Source organism: Phalacrocorax carbo, chromosome 10 (genome assembly GCF_963921805.1).
Source record: "Phalacrocorax carbo chromosome 10, bPhaCar2.1, whole genome shotgun sequence".
Lineage (NCBI taxonomy): Eukaryota > Metazoa > Chordata > Aves > Suliformes > Phalacrocoracidae > Phalacrocorax > Phalacrocorax carbo.
In genome coordinates, this window is record NC_087522.1 from 16,756,209 (window position 1) to 16,775,761 (window position 19,553).

Below are 19,553 nucleotides of genomic sequence, written 5' to 3' on the forward strand. Positions count from 1 at the left end.
CAACATTATCAAACTGGGCATACACCATCAACTCAACTTAGCAGTCTGCCCACTCCAAAGCCTCAATTTGTGCCACCAAAAACATCTACAGATGCTACTGATATGCAGTGATTTAAAGGAATCTTTTTGCGGACTCTTCCTTGAAGAAGCCATCCAGAAATAATACAAAACCATTTATTTAATTACTTTCACAGAGGACAACTCCCATCAGAAAATCACCACCACCAGAAAATGGACTGGACTTCTTGCTGACGAAGTCTTTCCATGCAATACTGAACTGAGCATTTCAGGAAGAGAAACACTGCACCACTGCACTGAGAAAGAACAAACTCCCAGGGACAGAGCTGCCACTGGGGGAGTGGAAATGGCTCTTGCAAAACCATTTGCTCCATTCCTGGCCTCTCCAGCCTTATCTTCAATGGGAACATACAAAACACATTCCGAACAGGAGCCCAGGAGCGAAGATTCAAAACATTGGTGAGGGAAAAAAATCCCACGGGCTCAATGACAATACTGGTTTTACAGCCTATGATAGTTCAACTCCTTCCTTTCCTAGTTTACAAATCATACACATCTTGCCCTCTCCAGGACATCTGCACCTTTCTGCCTCCACTCTCCCCTTAGAATCTCTTCTACTCCAAAGCACCAACTTCGGCTACTCCTTAAACAGTCTGATACAAATCAAAAAGTCTGAGCAACCTGTTGACAATTTTGAAGGCCTTTTTTTTTTTTGTGTGTGTGTGTGTGCTGGAAGAAGGGCCTGTGTACCTAAAACTTGCATATTTTTTCTACATGTATCATTAAGTTAGTGAAAGATATGAACTCTGCCAACACACCTCCTCTTGTCTAATATAAATTAACAGTACTCAGTATATAAAGAGCGTCAGTGATTTCTTCCACTAGCTGCTATGACTGAAGAGAAGGATATGTTTAGCTGCTACATCAGTTGTATGGGATGCAGTGGACTTACACTACCTATTACACTGATATTGGGAAAAAGCTTTTCAATGAAACAAACACAATTTAGAAAGAGACTTTGAATTTCTGAATGCAGACGCCCAGCCATGTAAGTAGCACAAGCAGTGTGCCGGACCTTGATATCTGGCCTCTAGCAGAACCAACACTTTCAGAGCAACATAAATGCTCCTCTTCTGCTGTTTCCCTTCCATCTGCATGGCAGCTAAAGACAGATCCACAGGAGATAATATTAAGGGACCTCCTGGTAACTGACCTGTGTTGGCTGACAACTCAATTTCATCTAAGTACACATATGGCTTATAAGCACTGACCTTAGTAAGAGTCAGCATGAATTTGTATGCATTGCTATATACAAAACTGTACAATGTGACAACTTCATTTTTCTGAAGACCATCACTGCAGAGGGGGATTTCTGTCTTAACATTCTTTCATTCAGCACTTCAGAACTGTGATACTTCACACTTAGTGAGCTCAGCTGAGACATCATAAATTATTTTAAACACTAAAAGCTTAGTAACAAATACCTGACCAGGAAATTAAGCACTAACTTTAAAGCCCAGAGTTCTGGACACCACTAAAATTAAATAATCTAAATTTTTGTTTAATGTAGGTTACATGCCAGCACTTTCAATCTAGAATCATAGAATCATTAAGGCTGGAAAAGACCTCTAAGATCATCAAGTCCAGCCATCAACCCAACACCACCATGCCTCCTAAATCATGCCCTGAAGTGCCATGCCTACACATTTTTTGAACACCTCCAGGGATGGGCAAGCCTGTTCCAATGCCTGACCACACTTTCAGTAAAGACATTTTTCCTAGTGTCCAATCTAAACCTCCCCTGATGCAACTTGAAGGCATTTCCTCTTGTCCCATCACTTGTTACTTGGGAAAAGGGACTGACACCCACCTCACTACAACCTCCTTCCAAGTAGTTGTAGAGAGCAATAAGGTCTCCCCTCAGCCTCTTCTCCAGGCTAAACAACCCCAGCTCCCTCAGCCGCTCCTCATCAGACTTGTTCTCCAGACCCTTCCCCAGCTTTGTTGCCCTTCTCTGGACACGCTCCAGCACCTCAGTGTCCTCCTTGTACTGAGGGGCCCAAAACTGAACACAGGATTTGAGGTGCAGCCTCACCAGTGCCGAGTACAGGGGCACAATCACTGCCTTCCTCCTGCTGGCCACACTATTCCTCATACAAGCCAGGATGATGTTGGCCTCCTTGGCCACCTGGGCACACTGCTGGCTCACGTTCAGCCGCCTGTCAGCCAGCACCCCCAGGGTCTTTCTCCGCCAGGCAGCTTTCCAGCCGCTCTTCTCCAAGCCTGTAGCGTTGCATGGGGTTGTTGTGACCCAAGTGCAGGACCCAGAACTTGGCCTTGTTAAACCTCATACACTGGGCCTCAGTCCATCGATCCAGCCTGGCCAGATCCTTCTGCAGAACCTTCCTACCCTCCAGCAGATCAACACTCCCACCCAATTTGGTGTCATCTGCAGACTTACTGAGGGCACACTCAGTCCCCTCCTTCAGATCATTGATAAAGATATTAAACAAGACTGGCCCCAACACTAAGCCCTGGGGAGCACTGCTTGTGACAAGCCACCAGCTGGATTCAGCTCCATTCACCACAATTCTCTGGGCTCGTCCATCCAGCCAGTTTTTTACCCAGCAAAGAGTACATGTCTAAGCCGCGAGCCTCCATCTTCTCTAGGAGGATGCTGTGGGAGACAGTGTGAAAGGCTTTACTAAAGTCCAGGTAGACAACATCCACAGCTTTTCCCTCATCCACTAGGCAGGTCAACTGGTCATAGAAGGACATCAGGTTGGTCAGGCAGGACCTGCCTTAAAACCACTACTTAATTTACTTAAAAACAGTTTCAGGAAAATTCTAGCAGTTTTCTCATCTGACCATAATTTGAAATGATAAAAGCTTTTCTTACATCACTGTAGTAGCCCCATATTGCATCACACTAATTCAGCACCACAGCCAACAGCTCAGTATTAAGTGCTTTGTCCAACCTGCCAAAATGGCAGAGGCAACAAGAAGGTACAGAGGTACCATTCCAACACCATCTTAACCTATCTAGGGAAATACTAGAGCCAGGGTTTTGAACAGCAACCAAAAAAATCCCTGAGATAACCAGCAAACGTGTGCACTGAGCCTTCCTAATGTGCATACTAGCTGCCATCCACAGCACAGTCTGAAATGCCATTCACCAATTACCAAGCTTAAAAAACCACATCTTGGTCCTACTGGAGTTGTGCCCTGTACTGTACTCCAGTCACTGGAGACACGACAGAGGCTGCAACTGAAGGTTTCAGAGGTATGAGAAGAGGCAAGAGGTAAAAATAATATCAAGCAAAATGTGTTGTCGTAAGATCCCAGCCCTGGAAAAACATATGAATTGATGAGGTTTACTGCTGTGGGTGATTTTAATTTCAGCTAAACCATTCTCAGTCATAAAGTTAAGAACAGACACTTTGCAAGGCTGGAATCTGAACTCCTTTCTGGGGGCAAGTGATGAGTACTTCTTTTTTTCTCCTATGTGAGAAAAGAACAGCAACTGCCCTGTTTTATTGATATTGGAGATTAAAACACATATCACAAAAAAAGATCTGCAACTGAACTATGGGCCAACAGACAAAAAAAAACTTTTCCTTTCCCAAATTTGTCTCATATCTGATAGTGATAAATTTAGAATCATGCAGATTTCAAATTTTCTACATAAATAATTAGATGTTCCGTTCGTACATACATGCATGCTGAACAACACAATGCCTATTTTCAGTGCGTTTGTTACCCTGATTTCCTGTAATTCAAAAATTATCTTTAAGTCTCAGTCTCCTTTTGAGCTACTATTTCATTCTACAGACAGAAGGGCAGCTATATCTGGGGAAACAAAATTAGTTATTCATTAGTGCACAGCAATTCCATATGACAGTTACATGAGGTAGGGAAGAATTTGCAGCAACTGAAAAATATATCCAGTTAGAGGTAGGCAGGTAAAAAAAAGTGGAATTTTGCCTAAGTATTAATACTCCTAAGCTTTGAAAGAGTACTACTGCCTTTCTAATGAGCACAAAATACCTGACTTATGCCTTGCCCAGAAAACAATAGATTCTGTAGCATTCCCTCATTAGAAATTCCTCATTACTAAGCACTAATTTGTTCATAACTTGACAGTACAACATTTTTGGGGAGGTCGTTTTCTGTATAGTCCAAGAGAATTTGCCTACTGAACTAGCAGGCAAGAGAGCAAGAGGGCATCTCTCCACTCTTTCGAACTCTTAGGCAAGGAGAAATGTTTTCCCCTACCTGGAGTCACCATCTTGATCTTCTGTGGTGTCACCAGAGCTATTCACAGCATATCGACTCCTTGGTTTACCTGCAATACAGATTAAAGACAGCTCTTTCAACGAACAATCTCCTTAAAATGTTCATTAAAATAAGTGCCTTAAGAGAATGCTTGTGCATTAAGAAAATACTTGTCTGTGCCCTTCTTAAAATTATCTATAACAGTGACCTAAAAAAAGTAATAGTAAAAGCAGAAAGCACCCCTTCCCTTTCAGGTAGAAGTACCAGATCTTGTTTTTTCTATTCTCACTTAAAAACACATCAAAATGTAAGAGAAAGAGGTTTACATCTTACGGGGATTTAAAAAGCAAAACATTCACAGAAACAACCTTTCTCTCAAGTGTCAGCTAACAGTTTGCAGTTTGAGAGAGCGTGGAAAATAAAATTCCAACCAATGCATTCTCTTCATCATTGCTCAGGTTTCAGGACAATGATAATGCTCCAACAGCCCCTCCTGCAATACTGAAATCCTTTACCAAAAGGCAGGCAGGAGGCGGGCGGGAGAGAAGTGGACAACCAAAAAAAATTGATGTTTTCAGATTTGACTATAAAAACAAAAAGGGGTTTGAAGGCGATTCTCTTTTGGTAACAAGTGACTCACAACCTAAACAGGGGTGTCAAACCTCTCGTGATACATGGCAGCTAGCAAGCAATCCAAGTCAAACAGCCTCAACACTCTGCAGCACCTTTAGCCAGGCAGCAAGACACTCACCCACCAGCGAGGCCAGGTGGGACACTGACCCTGACCGCAGCGCCACGGGCACAGCCACCTCGCCTCAGGCCCCAGGGACTCCCTGGCTGCAGGCAGGTCCACGCATGGCCCCAGATCAGGAATGCGGGAGGAAAAGGTACATCCACCACTGGCTCCACAGCAGCCAACTGGCACCTGAACAGTCCCATGTTCCTATTTTCTGGAAGAAATGAAACCTCCCCCACCCCATTTTCCAATACAAGGGACTGAAGTCTCTTAGGTTTTACCCACTATCGGTTAAAGCTCACTTAGTGTCTTCTGAATGCCCTCTCCCAAATCGGTGGCCTTCACTCCTTGCCCTGCCTCCTCCTTCACCTACCGCTCTTAAAACCCACATCACTTTATCTGATCCAGCAGCAGCCATAAGGCCAATAACAACACCTGACAATAACATGGTCCAGTTAACATGGGGTGTTAGGCGTGTGTGTGTGTGAGGGGTGCCAGGGCACCTGGGGGGGTACGAGGTCCCTGAGGAGCGCGGATGGGGGAGGGGGTGCCAGGCCCCCACAGGGGCTGTGTGGGTGATACCAGGACCCCGCAGGGGGCTGTGGGGGTGCCCGGCCCCCACGGGCTGCAGCAGCCCCCGGCGGAGGTCCCCAGGGCGCGGGGCAGCCGCAGTCCCCTAGGCCGGGCCACAGCCCGCGGCGTCGCGCACTTACTGGCCTGCGCGGCGGGGTGCTCGGCGCCGCGCTGGAAGGGAAAGCGGAAGAGCAGCTTGTTGCCGCGGCTGCCCGAGCTCACCAGGATTACGCTGATGGGGCTGGTGCTCTCGCCCATGCCGGCACGGCACGGCACGGCACGGCACGGCACGGCACGGCACGGCACGGCACGGCTCGGCCCGCAGGAAGGGCGCCCGCCGCGGCCGCCTTCCGCTTCCGCCCGCGACCCGGGCCCGGCTCGCGACTCCCGGCGGGGCGGAGCTACCTGTGCGGGGCCGGTGCTGGGGCTGCGGGCAGAGGGCGGCTGGCACCAGCGCCTTGTAGCTCTGTCCCCCACTGCAACCCAGTGCCCCCAGTTTAGACCAGCAGCTCACGCCCCGCAGCCCCGTCCTCCGCTACAGACCAGTGCTCGCAGTTCAGACCACCTCGTCACGCCCTACCAGCAGCCCCGCTTCAGCAGAGGACTTGGAGTTCAGCCCAGCACCCCACCCTCACCCCAACCCAGCACTTCCCTCAGTCAGCCCAGTGTTCCCAGTTCAGACCAGTACTTCACATTCCCGTGGACACCACTCCCCATTTCTGGCACCCCCAGTTTATTCCAGTGTTTCACCTACCCACAGCCAGCTCTGCCCAATGCCCCCAGCATGGTCCAGGACCCCCAGTTCAGCCACGTGTCCAGCTTGCGTGTAGCGGCCCCCCCCCCCCCAGGCCCCCAGCCATGGTGCTGGCCCTGGAGCCCTCATGCAGGGGCTGCTAGAGGCCTGGGCCACCTGTTCCCATTTCTTTGCACTGGTCTTTTTGGGTTGTTTTTAGTGATTCTGGCAAATGGCAGCGAGGGCTCATCACTTCCTCGCAGGTTTGCCATTACAGGATGCCTGCAGGAGGCAGGCTGTGGAAGTGGGACCTTTTGACTCCCCATGCTCCTGTAAAGGTGTGCTTCATCTTCTTTCTCACGTTCACTGCAAGACCTCAGGTTGCTTTACAGCACTGATACAACTTGTCTTGTGGTTCCTGTAAACTTACTCCTGCCTCTAGATTTGTGAGAGTAATATTGGCAGCTGTCTTGGTGCATTCGTCTTATTTTGTGTTTAACCGAGATCAGAAAATTATCAGCTATTCTGTTAGAGGATGTCCTGGGTTTTGCATGGAAATTCTTCTGCATTTGATTGCACTATATAAATATTTGAATGCTCTGAGATATCCCCGCTCTAGATGTTGCTCAGCAATTCCCTATGGGGATATGGGGCAGAGGTGGATGGCTAAAGAGGGAGATAAGCACATGCAGTGCGGGTGTAATCTGCAGGGCCATCCTCCACAAGGCCAGCGATAACTGCAGAAAGAGAAGGTGTCACTGAGGGGGGAAAGTTGTCTGAGGGTGATTAAAGAGCAGTCATATTATCACGGCAGAGCATTCCCCATGCACCAGCACTGGGCAGCTATGTTAAAATCTCCCAGTGTGTCTGCTTCAAAGCATAATTGTACTTTCTTAAATAATAAATTGCAGACATATTTGTCATTTTGAGCTCTTGGAGGCTGTGGTTTAGTTAAAGCAAAATGTTGCAAGCTGGTAGAAAATCAAAGAATAAAGCCAGGACTTGGATGCCCTTTTTAAGATTTACAAAACTTAATAAGCACAAAATTTTCAGAGTTAGAGCAGTCATATGTGCCACCTTATCCACAGAATTCCTTTTGAGGGGGAGGCAGTCCCCATGGAGAATACAGGCCCCTGGGGAAATTATCCCTGATCTCAGAGGTGCCATTCAATCAGTCACTGGATTTACAGTCAGGGCTGCTTTTATAATGAAGAAACAGGCCTGTTACTCTCTTCTGCCTTTTAAAATGAGAAACTCTGGCAGCCTACTTTTGGAACAGGATTTAAAAAGACCTATGTTAATACTAAAAATCACCTTTGGTGACATTTCACAGGTTAATTACAAAGATTCATCACAAAGATTCATCATCTGCCCAGGGGTGGACTTTCTTCTACAGGTCTATGAATCATGACTATGAGAAGCAGCAGCAAGAGAGGAAGGCAGGTCTGGTGGGGTTTCACAAAGGTGGAAATACAAAGTGACCAGGGAAACACCAACAATCTTGTTGTCCAGCTCCTTGCGTTGCTCAGGCCAGGATCTCCATGTCTCGATACCCAGTGGGCAGCTGGAGCACTGGTATGGAGGAACTTGGCTGAGAGGTCCACATGAGGACAGAGATGGTCACTCTCCATGTCACCTTGTGGCACGTGGCCGAGGATCACGCTTCTCCCACCAGTTATGTTCCTGAGGAGTTCCTGCAGCCACCCTCAGCGTGGCCCTGATCTTGGGCAAGCAGTGAGCTCCTTCTGGCAAACCACTATCATCTTTTGGCTGCTCTGGCTTTTGTGATACTGCAAGAGTAACTCCCAGAAAATTAATTCAAATTTCATAAAGTTTTCAGCGATGATGAACTCTCCTGTGTGGGCATCACTCTGATCCTCATGTCTACACAGACCTTAATCCTACAGTCATGGAGGATCAATGTTCAGGTTAAACAATGGGCAGCAAAATAGGAAGGAGCCCTGATGGTCTCTGCCTTATCCCTGGGTATATCTGGGTCACAGTCGTTTCCATCATGCATTGACTGAGTCTCTGATTAAAAGCACTCTCACTGAGGAGGGCTTGGAGCACAGCTATGTGGCAGGCAATGTAAGAGGCAGCACTCTGGGGAGGAGACAAAAACATACAAAAGTATATTTAACAATAACATCTTTATTTTCAAAGTGACTTTTCTGTGGGAAAACTGCAAGTTTTTAAAAATGCATGTAGCAAAGGATGATGAATACAGCCTGCCTTGATGCCTCCAACCATTTAAGCTGTATAAACTGAATACCACCTTTTCCTGTGCCCTGACTGAAGGACCACTGCCCATGCCTTCAATGGCACATTTAATGGGATACTGCTCTGCACTGCATCCGTATATCCAGAGTTAATTCTGGGTTTTCATTGGACATGTCCATATGGCATTTATCAAAGGTAGGTTATACAAAGAGCACTCTGATAATATTCCTTATTATAAAGTGATTGCCTTCACTAGGTCTCTGGTGAGTACCCTCTTGAATCCCCTCCTAAAGTGAGGTACTAAGAGAAGCACATTACGCAGCCACCCAGCCAGTGGGCAGGAGGGCTGAGGAGGGAGCTGTGGTACTGAACACAATCTTAAATTAAATCACAGATAAAGTGTTGGCCTGCACAGAGGGGATGACAATACAAGATCACCAAACCCAGCCAGGCTTGCAGACCAAGAAGCATCAAGTGCTTGTGCCTGCCCTTTGGGAAAGCCTGAGGTTTTTCCTGCTTCTTGTGACAGCTCACATGCAGGGAGGCTGAAATTCAGAGCACAGTGCAAAGCATCAGGGGTGCATCAGAGCTCTTCTGCGAGTGCCACGGCAGCCACCAGGACACCAGGGATACCAGAGGATAAATACAGCTGTCTGACCCCATCTCTACCACTTCTCTAGCACCACTGCTTCATTCCCACCTGGCCCCAGGACATATTGGCAGAACCACAACCCCAGGAGAGTGGGGTCTGTTTGTAGTGAGTGTGCCAACTTCTCCAGGCTGTAGTGTATGCCCAGAGAGGAGAGAACTGTCCCCATGTGAAGGCACAGAAGAAATCCCCACCATAAGCACAGCACACATGGGAGCCTAGCTCCCACCTCAAAGCCAACATCAGCTGGCAGTCAGGTTCCCCTGCCCAGCAGCATAGCACAGCTGCACCATGGCTCCCAAGACAGTCTCCAAACTTGGTGCATGCTCCTGTGTGACATTTATTGGGGCTGGGTGGTGTGATTGCACCGCATTGCTACTTCAGTACAGATAACCATAGGCTGGACATACTCCAATGCACACGTGACCCAAGTATCATTAGACCCCTAGAAGGACTTTCCTCTCAGCAGGACAACCATGTCTGGGGAGCATCCTCTGTAGCTGCCAGTAGCATCACTTTGCAACACAGACATCTTGGCAAGGAATCTGGCTTATACATACCAACCTCCCCAGTGCAAGTGTGCAATGCTATTTGGGCAGAGAACACTATTTGACCTCTGACTGTACCAACCAGCTTTCTGTCCATGGCTGCCAGAGCCCAGTCATGATGTGTATGGCTGCTGTAGTTTATCAGGGTGGCAGAGAGATTTACCTCTGCTTCATGTGCTAGCAGGATATTAATTCCCTGAGGTTCAGCAGCGACCATCTCCAGTAGAGTATTTCTTTGACACTTTGCCTACTTATCTGTGATTACAGACCTGTGCTGGTCTTCCCATTGCATGTCTGGTCCTTCATCCATCAAGTGTGCCTGTGCCCTGAAGCTGCAAGCCATCTATTGTGGGACCAGGCTATTCCATGCATGTCCAGCATGTAGCACCACACACACCAGCACTGGCTGTGGTGCTGAGGGCTATTTTACAGTACAAGGGATAACTAACAGTAAGAATCATGGAACTAGAAATCAAAGACAGACAGTGTGAGGCATTTAGTGATAAAAAAAAAAGTCTGACTGGACTTTCTCCCACACACACACGCTTTTTTCTAGGGCCATACTCAATTTCATAAGCTTCCTCTTCGCGTACTCATAGAAATCATTACTACCGGTGCTGTTATAAGCAATATCAATTGTGGAATGTGTGTCTCATTCTTTGCAAGAGTCTGAGAAAGTGAAGTCCTGGCAGTGCTGAAGCAAATGGCAAAATCTCCACTGATTCTCAAAAAACAAGGGTCTCACCCTTACTCTGAACTATACCATGCGTCTCGCAGCCTGTCTCTAGCACTACTTAGGAATCATTTAATATGAAATATTGGGCCATGTGGCAGCCACATATACTGGAAGTGTATGATATGCTGCAGAAGACCCCAGAGTCTTGGGTTCACATCTGTGAGGCAAGGGAGAAAATGCAGATTTTTCTCCAAGCTCCTTAGTGTGCTTGAAGTCCGTATGCTCCTTAGCTTAAAGATGTGCTCAGTTGCTGGAATGTTCCAGCAGTATCTCTCTGTTCACGTATCAATATGTGTCCAGACAATTTCCTTTGGCCACACGGCCATTACGTTAAGAAGCAAGAAGCTGATAACACCAGCAAGCAAGGAGGCCAGGCACTGACCCTTGCTGAAATAGGCATTGTTTCATGAGGAGATAAGAGTCTCCCACCTCCATGGGTGGGCCCCTGTAGTGACCAATGAACGTGGACAGGCGCCAAGGTCCGCTCTCCCCTTCCTCTTTATAACCAGGGCCACCAGGGCGATGAGTCCAAACCTGCTCTGAGTGTTCATTACAAGGAGCCTGAGCCTGCACCCTTCTGCACAATGACGCTGACTCAAGCCGAGAAGGCCGCTGTGGTCAACATCTGGGCAAAGGTGGCTACCCAAGCTGATGCCATTGGGGCAGAATCATTGGAGAGGTAAGTCCCCCAGGAGCCCTCCGAAGAGGGTGCCTCCTCTGGCTTTGATGTTAAGATGCATCTCGTGTAAAACTTCCATGATTGAGAGCACACTGGAACTGGTGAGAGTTGATGGATGACCTCTATGTTGTTTGGTGTGTAATTTTCTGGAATTATATCTGTGCTACTAAATGCTAATAGAGGTCTTCAAAATATTACAGCAAAACTTAATTTTCTAAGCAATTCTAACATTTTATTTGCCATTATAGCAATTCAGAAGAATTCATAGCCAGGAGCTCTTGTGACAAATTCAAAGTCATTCATACTCAGTGTCCTGAAATACAGTTATCACTGTTAGGAAATTAACTTGAAGTGGTTTATCGTACAAGTGATGCAATTTCTGTATAAGTGATACAATTTCTCTTGCAATTTCTAGGCATTAAGAGAATAGCTATCCACTAAATTCACTGGATACTCATGTTTCATTGTTCCAGTTGATAAGTAACAAACTGTTAGGAAACAAGACGACTGGATCCCCTGCTTGAAGTATAGCACAGTAATCCAAAGTTCATACAAATCAGGCAAGCTGGCACAAAAGGGATAATAGTCTGGAAATTGTTCAGAAATTATGATGTTATTCAAAGTTACTTAAACGTTATTTACAGCTCAAGATAAAGTATTGTGCTCCACCTTCCAGGACTCTGTATACCACTCATGTTGATTCTGGTTCATTCAGCTCGTAAAAGTTTGAAGATCCTGCAAACTGGCTTACAATGTAATATAGGAAATGTAGTGACAATATGAGGTTATTATTTATTTTAAAACACCCCCCCAAAACCAAAAAATGCATTGGGTTTAAAATTATTTTTAACTTATTTTAACTTATTCGTCTCTAGTACATACAGATTAGCTCTCTGACTAATCTGCACATACTGCAGGAGAAGTTTAAGAGCGGAAAGATGACCTTGATGCAGGCTTCAAGATCCCAAAATTCTGTTACAACCACTGAAGGAATGCAATTCTTTAGCTGGCAGGTTTACACTGCACTTGCTCTGAGGTTTTATTGTCTCATGCATGTCATTTCCACTGCTGAATCTCATATTCATGTTCTCCTCCAGGCTTTTCTCCAGCTATCCCCAGACAAAAACCTACTTCCCTCACTTTGATCTCAGCCAAGGCTCAGCTCAGCTTCGTGGTCATGGCTCCAAGGTCATGAATGCCATCGGGGAAGCTGTGAAGCATATTGACGACATTAGAGGTGCTTTGGCCAAACTCAGTGAGCTGCATGCTTACATCCTCAGGGTGGACCCAGTGAACTTCAAGGTGAGTGAGCACAGAGACTTTCAGGGATGAAAACTGCCATCACAGAATTAGTGACCACCAATCTTTTTGGCTAACAGCAGCTTGATCCCTGACTGCACTGCACAGCCTTGTTGACTCTTGTCACAGCTTGTTCCCCACCTGATTTTTTAACCTGAGATTGGATCTTTTGATTAAAGATCTGGTCTAGCTCGAGCAAAAAACTACTCAGGGGGCTCCTATGGTTTGTGTTAGACAGACTTGAGTCTCTGCTGCCTTTGTTGTAATTGATGAACCTCCCTCACAAGTCAAGTTATATCACCTGTCTTGAACAAAGTAAATTCTAAACACTTCCACTTTGTTGCATTTCCCTTTGGGGCAGAAGGAAGGGACATTTGGAAAAAGGGAGTGGTATCAAGCGGTGCCTTTTGCCCTATACCAGAGGCAACTCTGCTTCTTCACTCATAGCATCAGGCAGCAGCACTACCTGGTTGGGGCATGTAATTGCCATCCCAGAGCATGCTGGGACTAAGGCGCCTTGCAAACCCCTAGACTGACAACTGTTACTTATTACAATGGATTTCATCCTGTTTTTTCTTACAGCTGCTTTCCCACTGTATCCTGTGCTCTGTGGCTGCCCGCTATCCCAGTGACTTCACCCCAGAAGTTCATGCTGCGTGGGACAAGTTCCTGTCCAGCGTTTCCTCTGTTCTGACTGAGAAGTACAGATAAACAGCCTCCACAGGGGATGAGGGATGCACATCCATGGCACATGCCAGCTGCCAGGCCCTGGGGTGTTCACCCCTTCCTATGCAGTTCTCTCAAATCCCCTATGCAGGGGCTTGGTCATCTGCAAAACCTAATAAATAATTCAAATGTGAGCTATGGTCTCTGTGCTTTCATCTCCATGTGTTCCTCCTACACCTTACTGGTCAGGTAGGGGTGTTCTGAAATGTCTACACAATATGGAGGGGAAAATACTAAGCTGTGTGAATTAATGTACTAATTCATGTACTAATGAATTCATATACTAATTCATGTGCTAATCTGTGTAAATTCAATGGGAATAACATAACATAATATTCAGTCAGAATAACATAACGCTGAGCAGAATCCCAGAACAGGCTAGAGCCCTGTGACTGCTACTGCTCACCAAAGGTATATCCACCAAAGATTGTTTCCAGGCAGACCAGGAAACAGCCTTTTATCCTGCTAGGATATTGAATGGACCCAGGCTTTTTGTTTGGCCTGTCCAAAACCCAACATAGCCTGTTGTGAACAAAACCTGCATTGCCATATGTTGTGATGTGCCCAGAGCGATGCTGGGCATTGTCTTCTCACCCTCCCCTCCATGGGGTATGGACAAGGTATCTGATCTGTTTTCTGAACACCTTGGGCTATCATACCTGTTAGGCAGGTTTGGTAAAGGGACCATGCCTTCAGCTTGACATCTCTTATTTATATACAGGGAACTTTACACACATTTGAAATTGGGAATGCTAGTGGTCACTGGAGATCAGAGTTGATAGTATCTGGGGGATCAAAAATTCCTGGGGTTTCTTTGCAAAGCAGTGACAGGGAAGAGGACGGAACTAATGGTCACCCTGGGGGGACTGCAGGGATGCTCCATACATACCTGTTGTGGGTTAACCCTGGTGGGCAGCTAAGCACTACACAGTCGCTCACTCACTCTGCCCCCTCAGTGGGATGAGGAGAAGAGGAAAGGAAGAATAAAAGCAAGAAAACTTGGGAGTCAAGATCAAACAAGAAAACAAACAGAAATAGTTGTTTAATAAGTGAAGGATAAGTGGAAAAAGAGGGAAGAAACAAAAACAAAACAGGTGATGCAAAGGCAATCACTCACCACCTCCTCTCAGTAGACCAATGCCCAGCCAGTTCCTGAGCAAAAAAAGATGCATAACTCCCCTAAAACTCCCTAAACCACCCTCTTTTCCCTTTATTGCTAAGCATGGATTTATATGGTATGAAATGCCTCTTTGGTTAGCTGGGGTCATCTGCCTGGTTGTGTCCCATCCCAGTGTATCATGCACCCCAAAATCTGTTCCCTGGGGGGACAGCATGAGAAGCAGAGACAGTCCTGATGCTGTGCAAACACTGCTCAGCAAAAGCCAGAACATCAGTGTGTTATCAGGGCTGGCTTGATCAAAAATCTAAAAGACAGCACGATGGGAGCTGCTGTGAAGAAATTACTTATCAGTTTACATTCACTGGCCATGCCTGTCTCAGAGGACTTCTGACATGAAAAGGTGGGTGTAAAGTCCTAAGCAAACTCTGGTTGACAACCTCAACTGGCACTGCAAGCTGTGGTCTTCATCTCATTTACAAAATTCCAGGACTGTGTTTGGACAAGGGGGACAGAGACGTTGCGGAAGCTCTGAAATCACCAAATCGCTCTAAACCTGTCAGCCAGTGTACCACAGTAGTTTTTAAAACATTCTACATTTGTGGGTCTCAGGTAACCTGAACATTTAAATCCACAACTTAGATGGTAGCTCAGCACCTGGTCTGTCCCTAACCCCAAATTTGTACCAATGACTTCGTACAGAGGCTGAGCGAAGGATGTGACAGTCACCAACCACCATATGCCCTGCTGGATATCCCAGCATTTACAGGGAAAGGCAGGAGCACACGCCAGGGTGAGAAGAAGGGAAGAAGCCCAGGCCTCATAAGCATCCCAATGGGAGGCTTGAAGACTCACTGGCCAGCAAGGCCGAGGCTGTGATGCCCACAGGATGTGCCCATGGCTGCTGTTGACCACAGGACAGCCCAGCCAGGCACTGCCCCCAGGGCCCAGCCTGGCATGGGCCTGGTGCAGTGGGGCAGGCCAAGGCAGGGCAGCCAGCCCCACTCGGGGCCTCATCAGGGCTGGGCCCCCCAGGGCAGCTGGGGCCCCCCAAGACAGCACCGCAGCCACTCCCTGGGCACAGGGCTGCACAGCCGCACCCCCCTGCCCCTCAGTGCCGATAAGATAAGGCCAGGGTGGAGGTGCTGGCCGCTATAAGAGGGCGTCCTGGCAGGCGTCACTGCCACCGAGACCTGCTCATTGTCACCAGCCGCCACCATGCTGGGTGCTGAAGAAACAGCACTGGTCAGGGGCGTCTGGCAGAAGGTGGAGAGCGCCAAAGATGAAATGGGAGAGGAGACCCTGACCAGGTGCAGGCTGGGCTCGGGGACCCCATGGGCAAGGGGGGGTGAGCAGGTGGGAGCCCCACAGGGGGCTGGTTGTGGGGGTCCAGCCAGGAGTTAGCAGCACTGACCATCCCACTCCGGCAGGATGTTCCTGGTCTACCCCAAGACCAAGACCTACTTCCCCCACTTTGACCTGCACCACGGCTCTGAGCAGATCCGCAACCATGGCAAGAAGGTGGTGACTGCCTTGGGCAACGCCATTCAGAACCTGGACAACCTCCGCCAGACCCTGGCTGACCTCAGCAACCTGCATGCCTACAATCTGCGCGTTGACCCCGTCAACTTCAAGGCAGGCAGGGGATGGGGGACAGGGGATGGGGGACAGGGGATAGGGGATGAGGGATCGGGGAGTAGATGGGGGGACAGGGGCCATAGCGGCAGTGCTGAGCCCTGTTTTGCCTTGCAGCTGCTGGCGCAGTGCTTCCAGGTGGTGCTGGCCGTGCACCTGGGCCAAGAATACACCCCGGAGGTGCACGTCGCCTTCGACAAGTTCCTGACGGCCGTGGCTGCCGTGCTGGCCGAGAAGTACAGATAAGCTGTCAGCCCTGCCCAGATGCCATCAATAAAGACACCTTTGCTGCAGCACCGTCTCTGTCTGTGCCGGGGCTGGGGGCTGGGGTGGGCTGGGGTGTTGTGGTGCTCCCATCAGAGGAAGGTGAGGCCAGCCATGGTACAGGGGAACAGCACTGGCCATGGGCTCCCTGGGTGCCTCCCAGGGCCCTGCCTACTTCCACCCTGCCCCAGCTTGGGGTGCAGCCAATGCTGGTAGCAAGATCCGGAAAATGGAGCTCAGCCTATCACTTCACTGTGCCTGCATCCCTCTAGACAGCGAGGTGGAAGGATGTGCTAAGCAAAATGTGGTTCTTGCATCCCCTTTCAAAGGGCTCTCCAGGGGGCTGTAGGATTAATCCTTCCTGGCTCCATCTATCATGATGGCAGTTTAGGGCTTCACTGGGGATGCTGTGGGAGCTAGGTGCCTGCATGAGCTCCACAGGCAATCAGACTAGTTCATGGTGTGGAAGATAATCCACCACAGACCACCAACAAACACTATCATTGAACCCAAGCCCCTGAGGCACAAATCCCTGTTGACTGCCAGGAAAGTGCCCCCACACCAGCCCCAGGTGTCTGCTCTTCCCTTGGTGCCTGGGCAAGGTGAGAGTGGGGCGGGCAGAGCTGCAGTCCAGCACAGGGCCACTGGTTTCAGGGTTTTGGAGCATCAATTTTAAAATATCATTGTTTTAGATTACAGGTGATGGGTTGTAAGATATTAAACTAGCCCTGGGTTTGCTCTGCGCTGTGACACCAGAGGGACCAGATGAGCATTCTTGTGGGATGAGAGATGATGCATTAGGAGAGTGGTGCCTGCAGTGGCCAAGTGCAGGCAGCAGCCAGGCACTGGGTATGCAGGGACTCTGCATGCAGAGAAACACAAGGCTGGGAGTCCCTGGGCCATGCTGGCCCCTGCTCCTGCAAGTGGACTCATGAACCCACAGCACTTTTCCTCCATCCTCAGAAACATCTCAGCCTACATCCCAGTGTCCTCATGTGCATTTACACCCATTTATTCTTGTGTCACCAGTTTGAAGGGCTCTTCTACCTTTGCAGTTTGCCCCCTGTGATGCATGCACAGGCAGCAGACACACTGCCCCACCACTGTTTCCCTGGGCTCTGCTTCCCAGATCTGCCCCACCATCCTCCCCCCCTTCCCTGTGCTGAAATAGTGCCAGCTCAAGCTAATCTCCCCCAAACACAAATGATAAGAACCGTCAGCCATGGAGGAAACATGGGTGTGAACTGTCCCCTGCCTGCCTGCGCCAGCTCTCGAACATACTGGAAGCACTGCAGGCCCCCTCACCCTTCTCACCCTCCTCATTTTCCTTGCCTTTCTTGCCTTCCTCACCTTCATCATTTGGGGCACGCAGGGCCGGCCATGGGCTGCTGTGGCCCTGTGCACCTTCCTTCCTTGGCTGTGAGCTCCTGCTGCTGTAGGCCAGTGCTTGCATCAGTACCTGGTGCTGATCCCCATGTCTCTGTCAAGTGGGACACTCGGTGTCAGGGTCACCCAGTCCCCCCACAGCACTGGGGCTAGCAGAGCACATGCACAGGAGAGAGCAGGGGAGCTCTGGGGTCTGTACGCAAAGGTATGTGACTGTGGTTCGCAGAGCAGGGGGTAAAGAGGACACACACTTTGGGGTACAGCAGTTTAGGGTGCGCTGAGGGAACGAGAGCAGTAGGTGCAGTGGGGCAGCGTGGATGAGTGGCTGTGTGTATAGCGGCTGTGTGGGACAGCAGTGTGTGTATAGGGGCAGTGTGTGCATGTGCAAGGATGGTGTATGTGTAGGGACCATGTTAGACGGCAGTGCATATAAGGGCAGTGCGTGTACCGGGGCAGTTCATGGGTGTGTGTGGAGGCTGTGCTGTATGAGTCAGCCTATACCTGCAGGTGCCCATGGGCTGCATGTGGCAGGCTCAGTCTGTGGGGTACAGACTCCCACCACACTATTGAAGTTAGAACCCCCATGCCGCTGTCCCCACCATCCTGCCAGGACACATCAAGGCTGTGCCAGAGTTGCCGGTGCCAGGGGGACCTCAGCTGGTACCCCACTCCAAGTCCTGAAACCAGCCTGTGCCAGGAGGGGACACATAGGGTCTCCGCCACCCATGCTAGTGCAGGCCGTAACCTCAACCCATGCCAGTACAGACCGTAAACCTAAGCCTAAACCTAAGCCTTAACCTAAACCTAAGCCTAACCCTGCAGTCAGCCTGTGCCGGAGGGGACGGACCACCCAGCCCGCACTGGTGCAAGCTCTAACCCTAATGCTGACCCAAGACCCAGCTGGTGCCGAGGGGGCAGAGACCCCTCCAGCCGGGCCCGGAGGCGATGGCGTGCCGCGGGGAGGAGCGGGGCGCGGCGCTGGCGGGCGAGGGGGGGAAGGCTGGCGGCGGCCCCGTCTGGCCGCGGCCCAGAGCCGGCGGGGCCAGGACCTGGGCCGGGGCCGGGAGTGGGGCGGGCCATGGCGGGAGGGCGGTGCTCCGGCACGGCATATAAGGGCGGCGGCGGCTGGTGGGGTCACCCGTGCTGGGGGCTGCCAACGCGAGGTGACACCATGGTGCTGTCTGCCAGTGACAAGACCAACGTGAAGGGCGTGTTCGCCAAAGTGGGTGGCAGTGCCGAGGCCTATGGTGCCGAGACCCTGGAGAGGTATGTGTCCATCCCCATCATCATCCCCTCTGCTGTCTGTCCCTGACTCCCTCCCATCTGCCTCCATCCCCTCCCTATCCACAACTCTCCCTGTCCTATGTGACTCTGTTCCTGTCTCATCTGTCCCCATCTGTCCCTGACCCCCCTCTGTCCTCCAGGATGTTCACGGCCTACCCCCAGACCAAGACCTACTTCCCCCACTTTGACCTACACCATGGCTCTGCTCAGATCAAGGCGCATGGCAAGAAGGTAGCAGCTGCGCTGGTTGAGGCTGCCAACCACATTGATGACATCGCAGGTGCCCTCTCCAAGCTCAGCGACCTCCATGCCCAAAAGCTCCGTGTGGACCCTGTCAACTTCAAAGTGAGTATCTGGGAAGGGGTGACCAGCCCAGCTCCCCTCCTGCACCCCCTTGGCTACCCCCTCGCCTCTCCCTCTTGCTCATTATCTCCTTTTGCCTTTTCAGCTGCTGGGCCACTGCTTCCTGGTGGTGGTGGCCATCCACCACCCCACTCTCCTGACTCCGGAGGTCCATGCTTCCCTGGACAAGTTCATGTGTGCCGTAGCCAAGGAGCTGACTGCCAAGTACCGTTAAGACGGCACCATGGCTAGAGCTGGACCCAACCCACTGCCAGCCCTCCAACAGCAAGCAGACAAATGATCTGAAATAAAGTCTGTTGCATTTGTGCTCCA

At 49.7% G+C, this 19,553-nt stretch overlaps 4 protein-coding genes across 19 annotated transcripts in view; 3 read left to right on the plus strand and 1 right to left on the minus strand.

Annotated features, from left to right (window-relative positions):
* NPRL3 (NPR3 like, GATOR1 complex subunit) overlaps positions 1-6,103 on the minus strand; it is a 47,190-nt gene extending 41,087 nt beyond the window's left edge. For 4 of the 16 annotated variants that reach the window (XM_064462009.1, XM_064462010.1, XM_064462007.1 and 1 more), the window contains exons 1-2: positions 5,825-6,083; positions 4,294-4,363 (exon numbers count right to left, since the gene is read on the minus strand). Coding sequence is in view for 6 of the 16 variants with exons in the window: in XM_064462002.1 (XP_064318072.1) it covers positions 4,294-4,363; positions 5,743-5,860 (188 nt within the window). In the remaining 10 variants the exon portion in view is untranslated. Of the gene's footprint in view, positions 1-4,293; positions 4,364-5,044; positions 5,202-5,742 lie in introns of those variants that run through there. The other 12 variants (XM_064462014.1, XM_064462011.1, XM_064462012.1 and 9 more) reach the window with 10 other exon arrangements.
* A 4,898-nt stretch (positions 6,104-11,001) lies between these two features.
* On the plus strand, positions 11,002-13,326 carry LOC104049741 (hemoglobin subunit pi). The gene is made up of 3 exons (XM_009510490.2): positions 11,002-11,167; positions 12,265-12,469; positions 13,049-13,326. Exons 1-3 carry the CDS (start codon positions 11,073-11,075, stop codon positions 13,175-13,177), a joined length of 429 nt encoding a protein of 142 aa, XP_009508785.1. The 5' UTR covers positions 11,002-11,072; the 3' UTR covers positions 13,178-13,326.
* A 2,133-nt stretch (positions 13,327-15,459) lies between these two features.
* On the plus strand, positions 15,460-16,237 carry LOC104051237 (hemoglobin subunit alpha-D). The gene is made up of 3 exons (XM_064462023.1): positions 15,460-15,619; positions 15,740-15,944; positions 16,062-16,237. The coding sequence occupies exons 1-3, from the start codon at positions 15,528-15,530 to the stop codon at positions 16,188-16,190; spliced, it is 426 nt and encodes a 141-aa protein (XP_064318093.1). The 5' UTR covers positions 15,460-15,527; the 3' UTR covers positions 16,191-16,237.
* A 2,463-nt stretch (positions 16,238-18,700) lies between these two features.
* LOC104043382 (hemoglobin subunit alpha-A) lies at positions 18,701-19,553 on the plus strand. The gene is made up of 3 exons (XM_009502996.2): positions 18,701-18,860; positions 19,019-19,223; positions 19,327-19,553. The coding sequence occupies exons 1-3, from the start codon at positions 18,766-18,768 to the stop codon at positions 19,453-19,455; spliced, it is 429 nt and encodes a 142-aa protein (XP_009501291.2). The 5' UTR covers positions 18,701-18,765; the 3' UTR covers positions 19,456-19,553.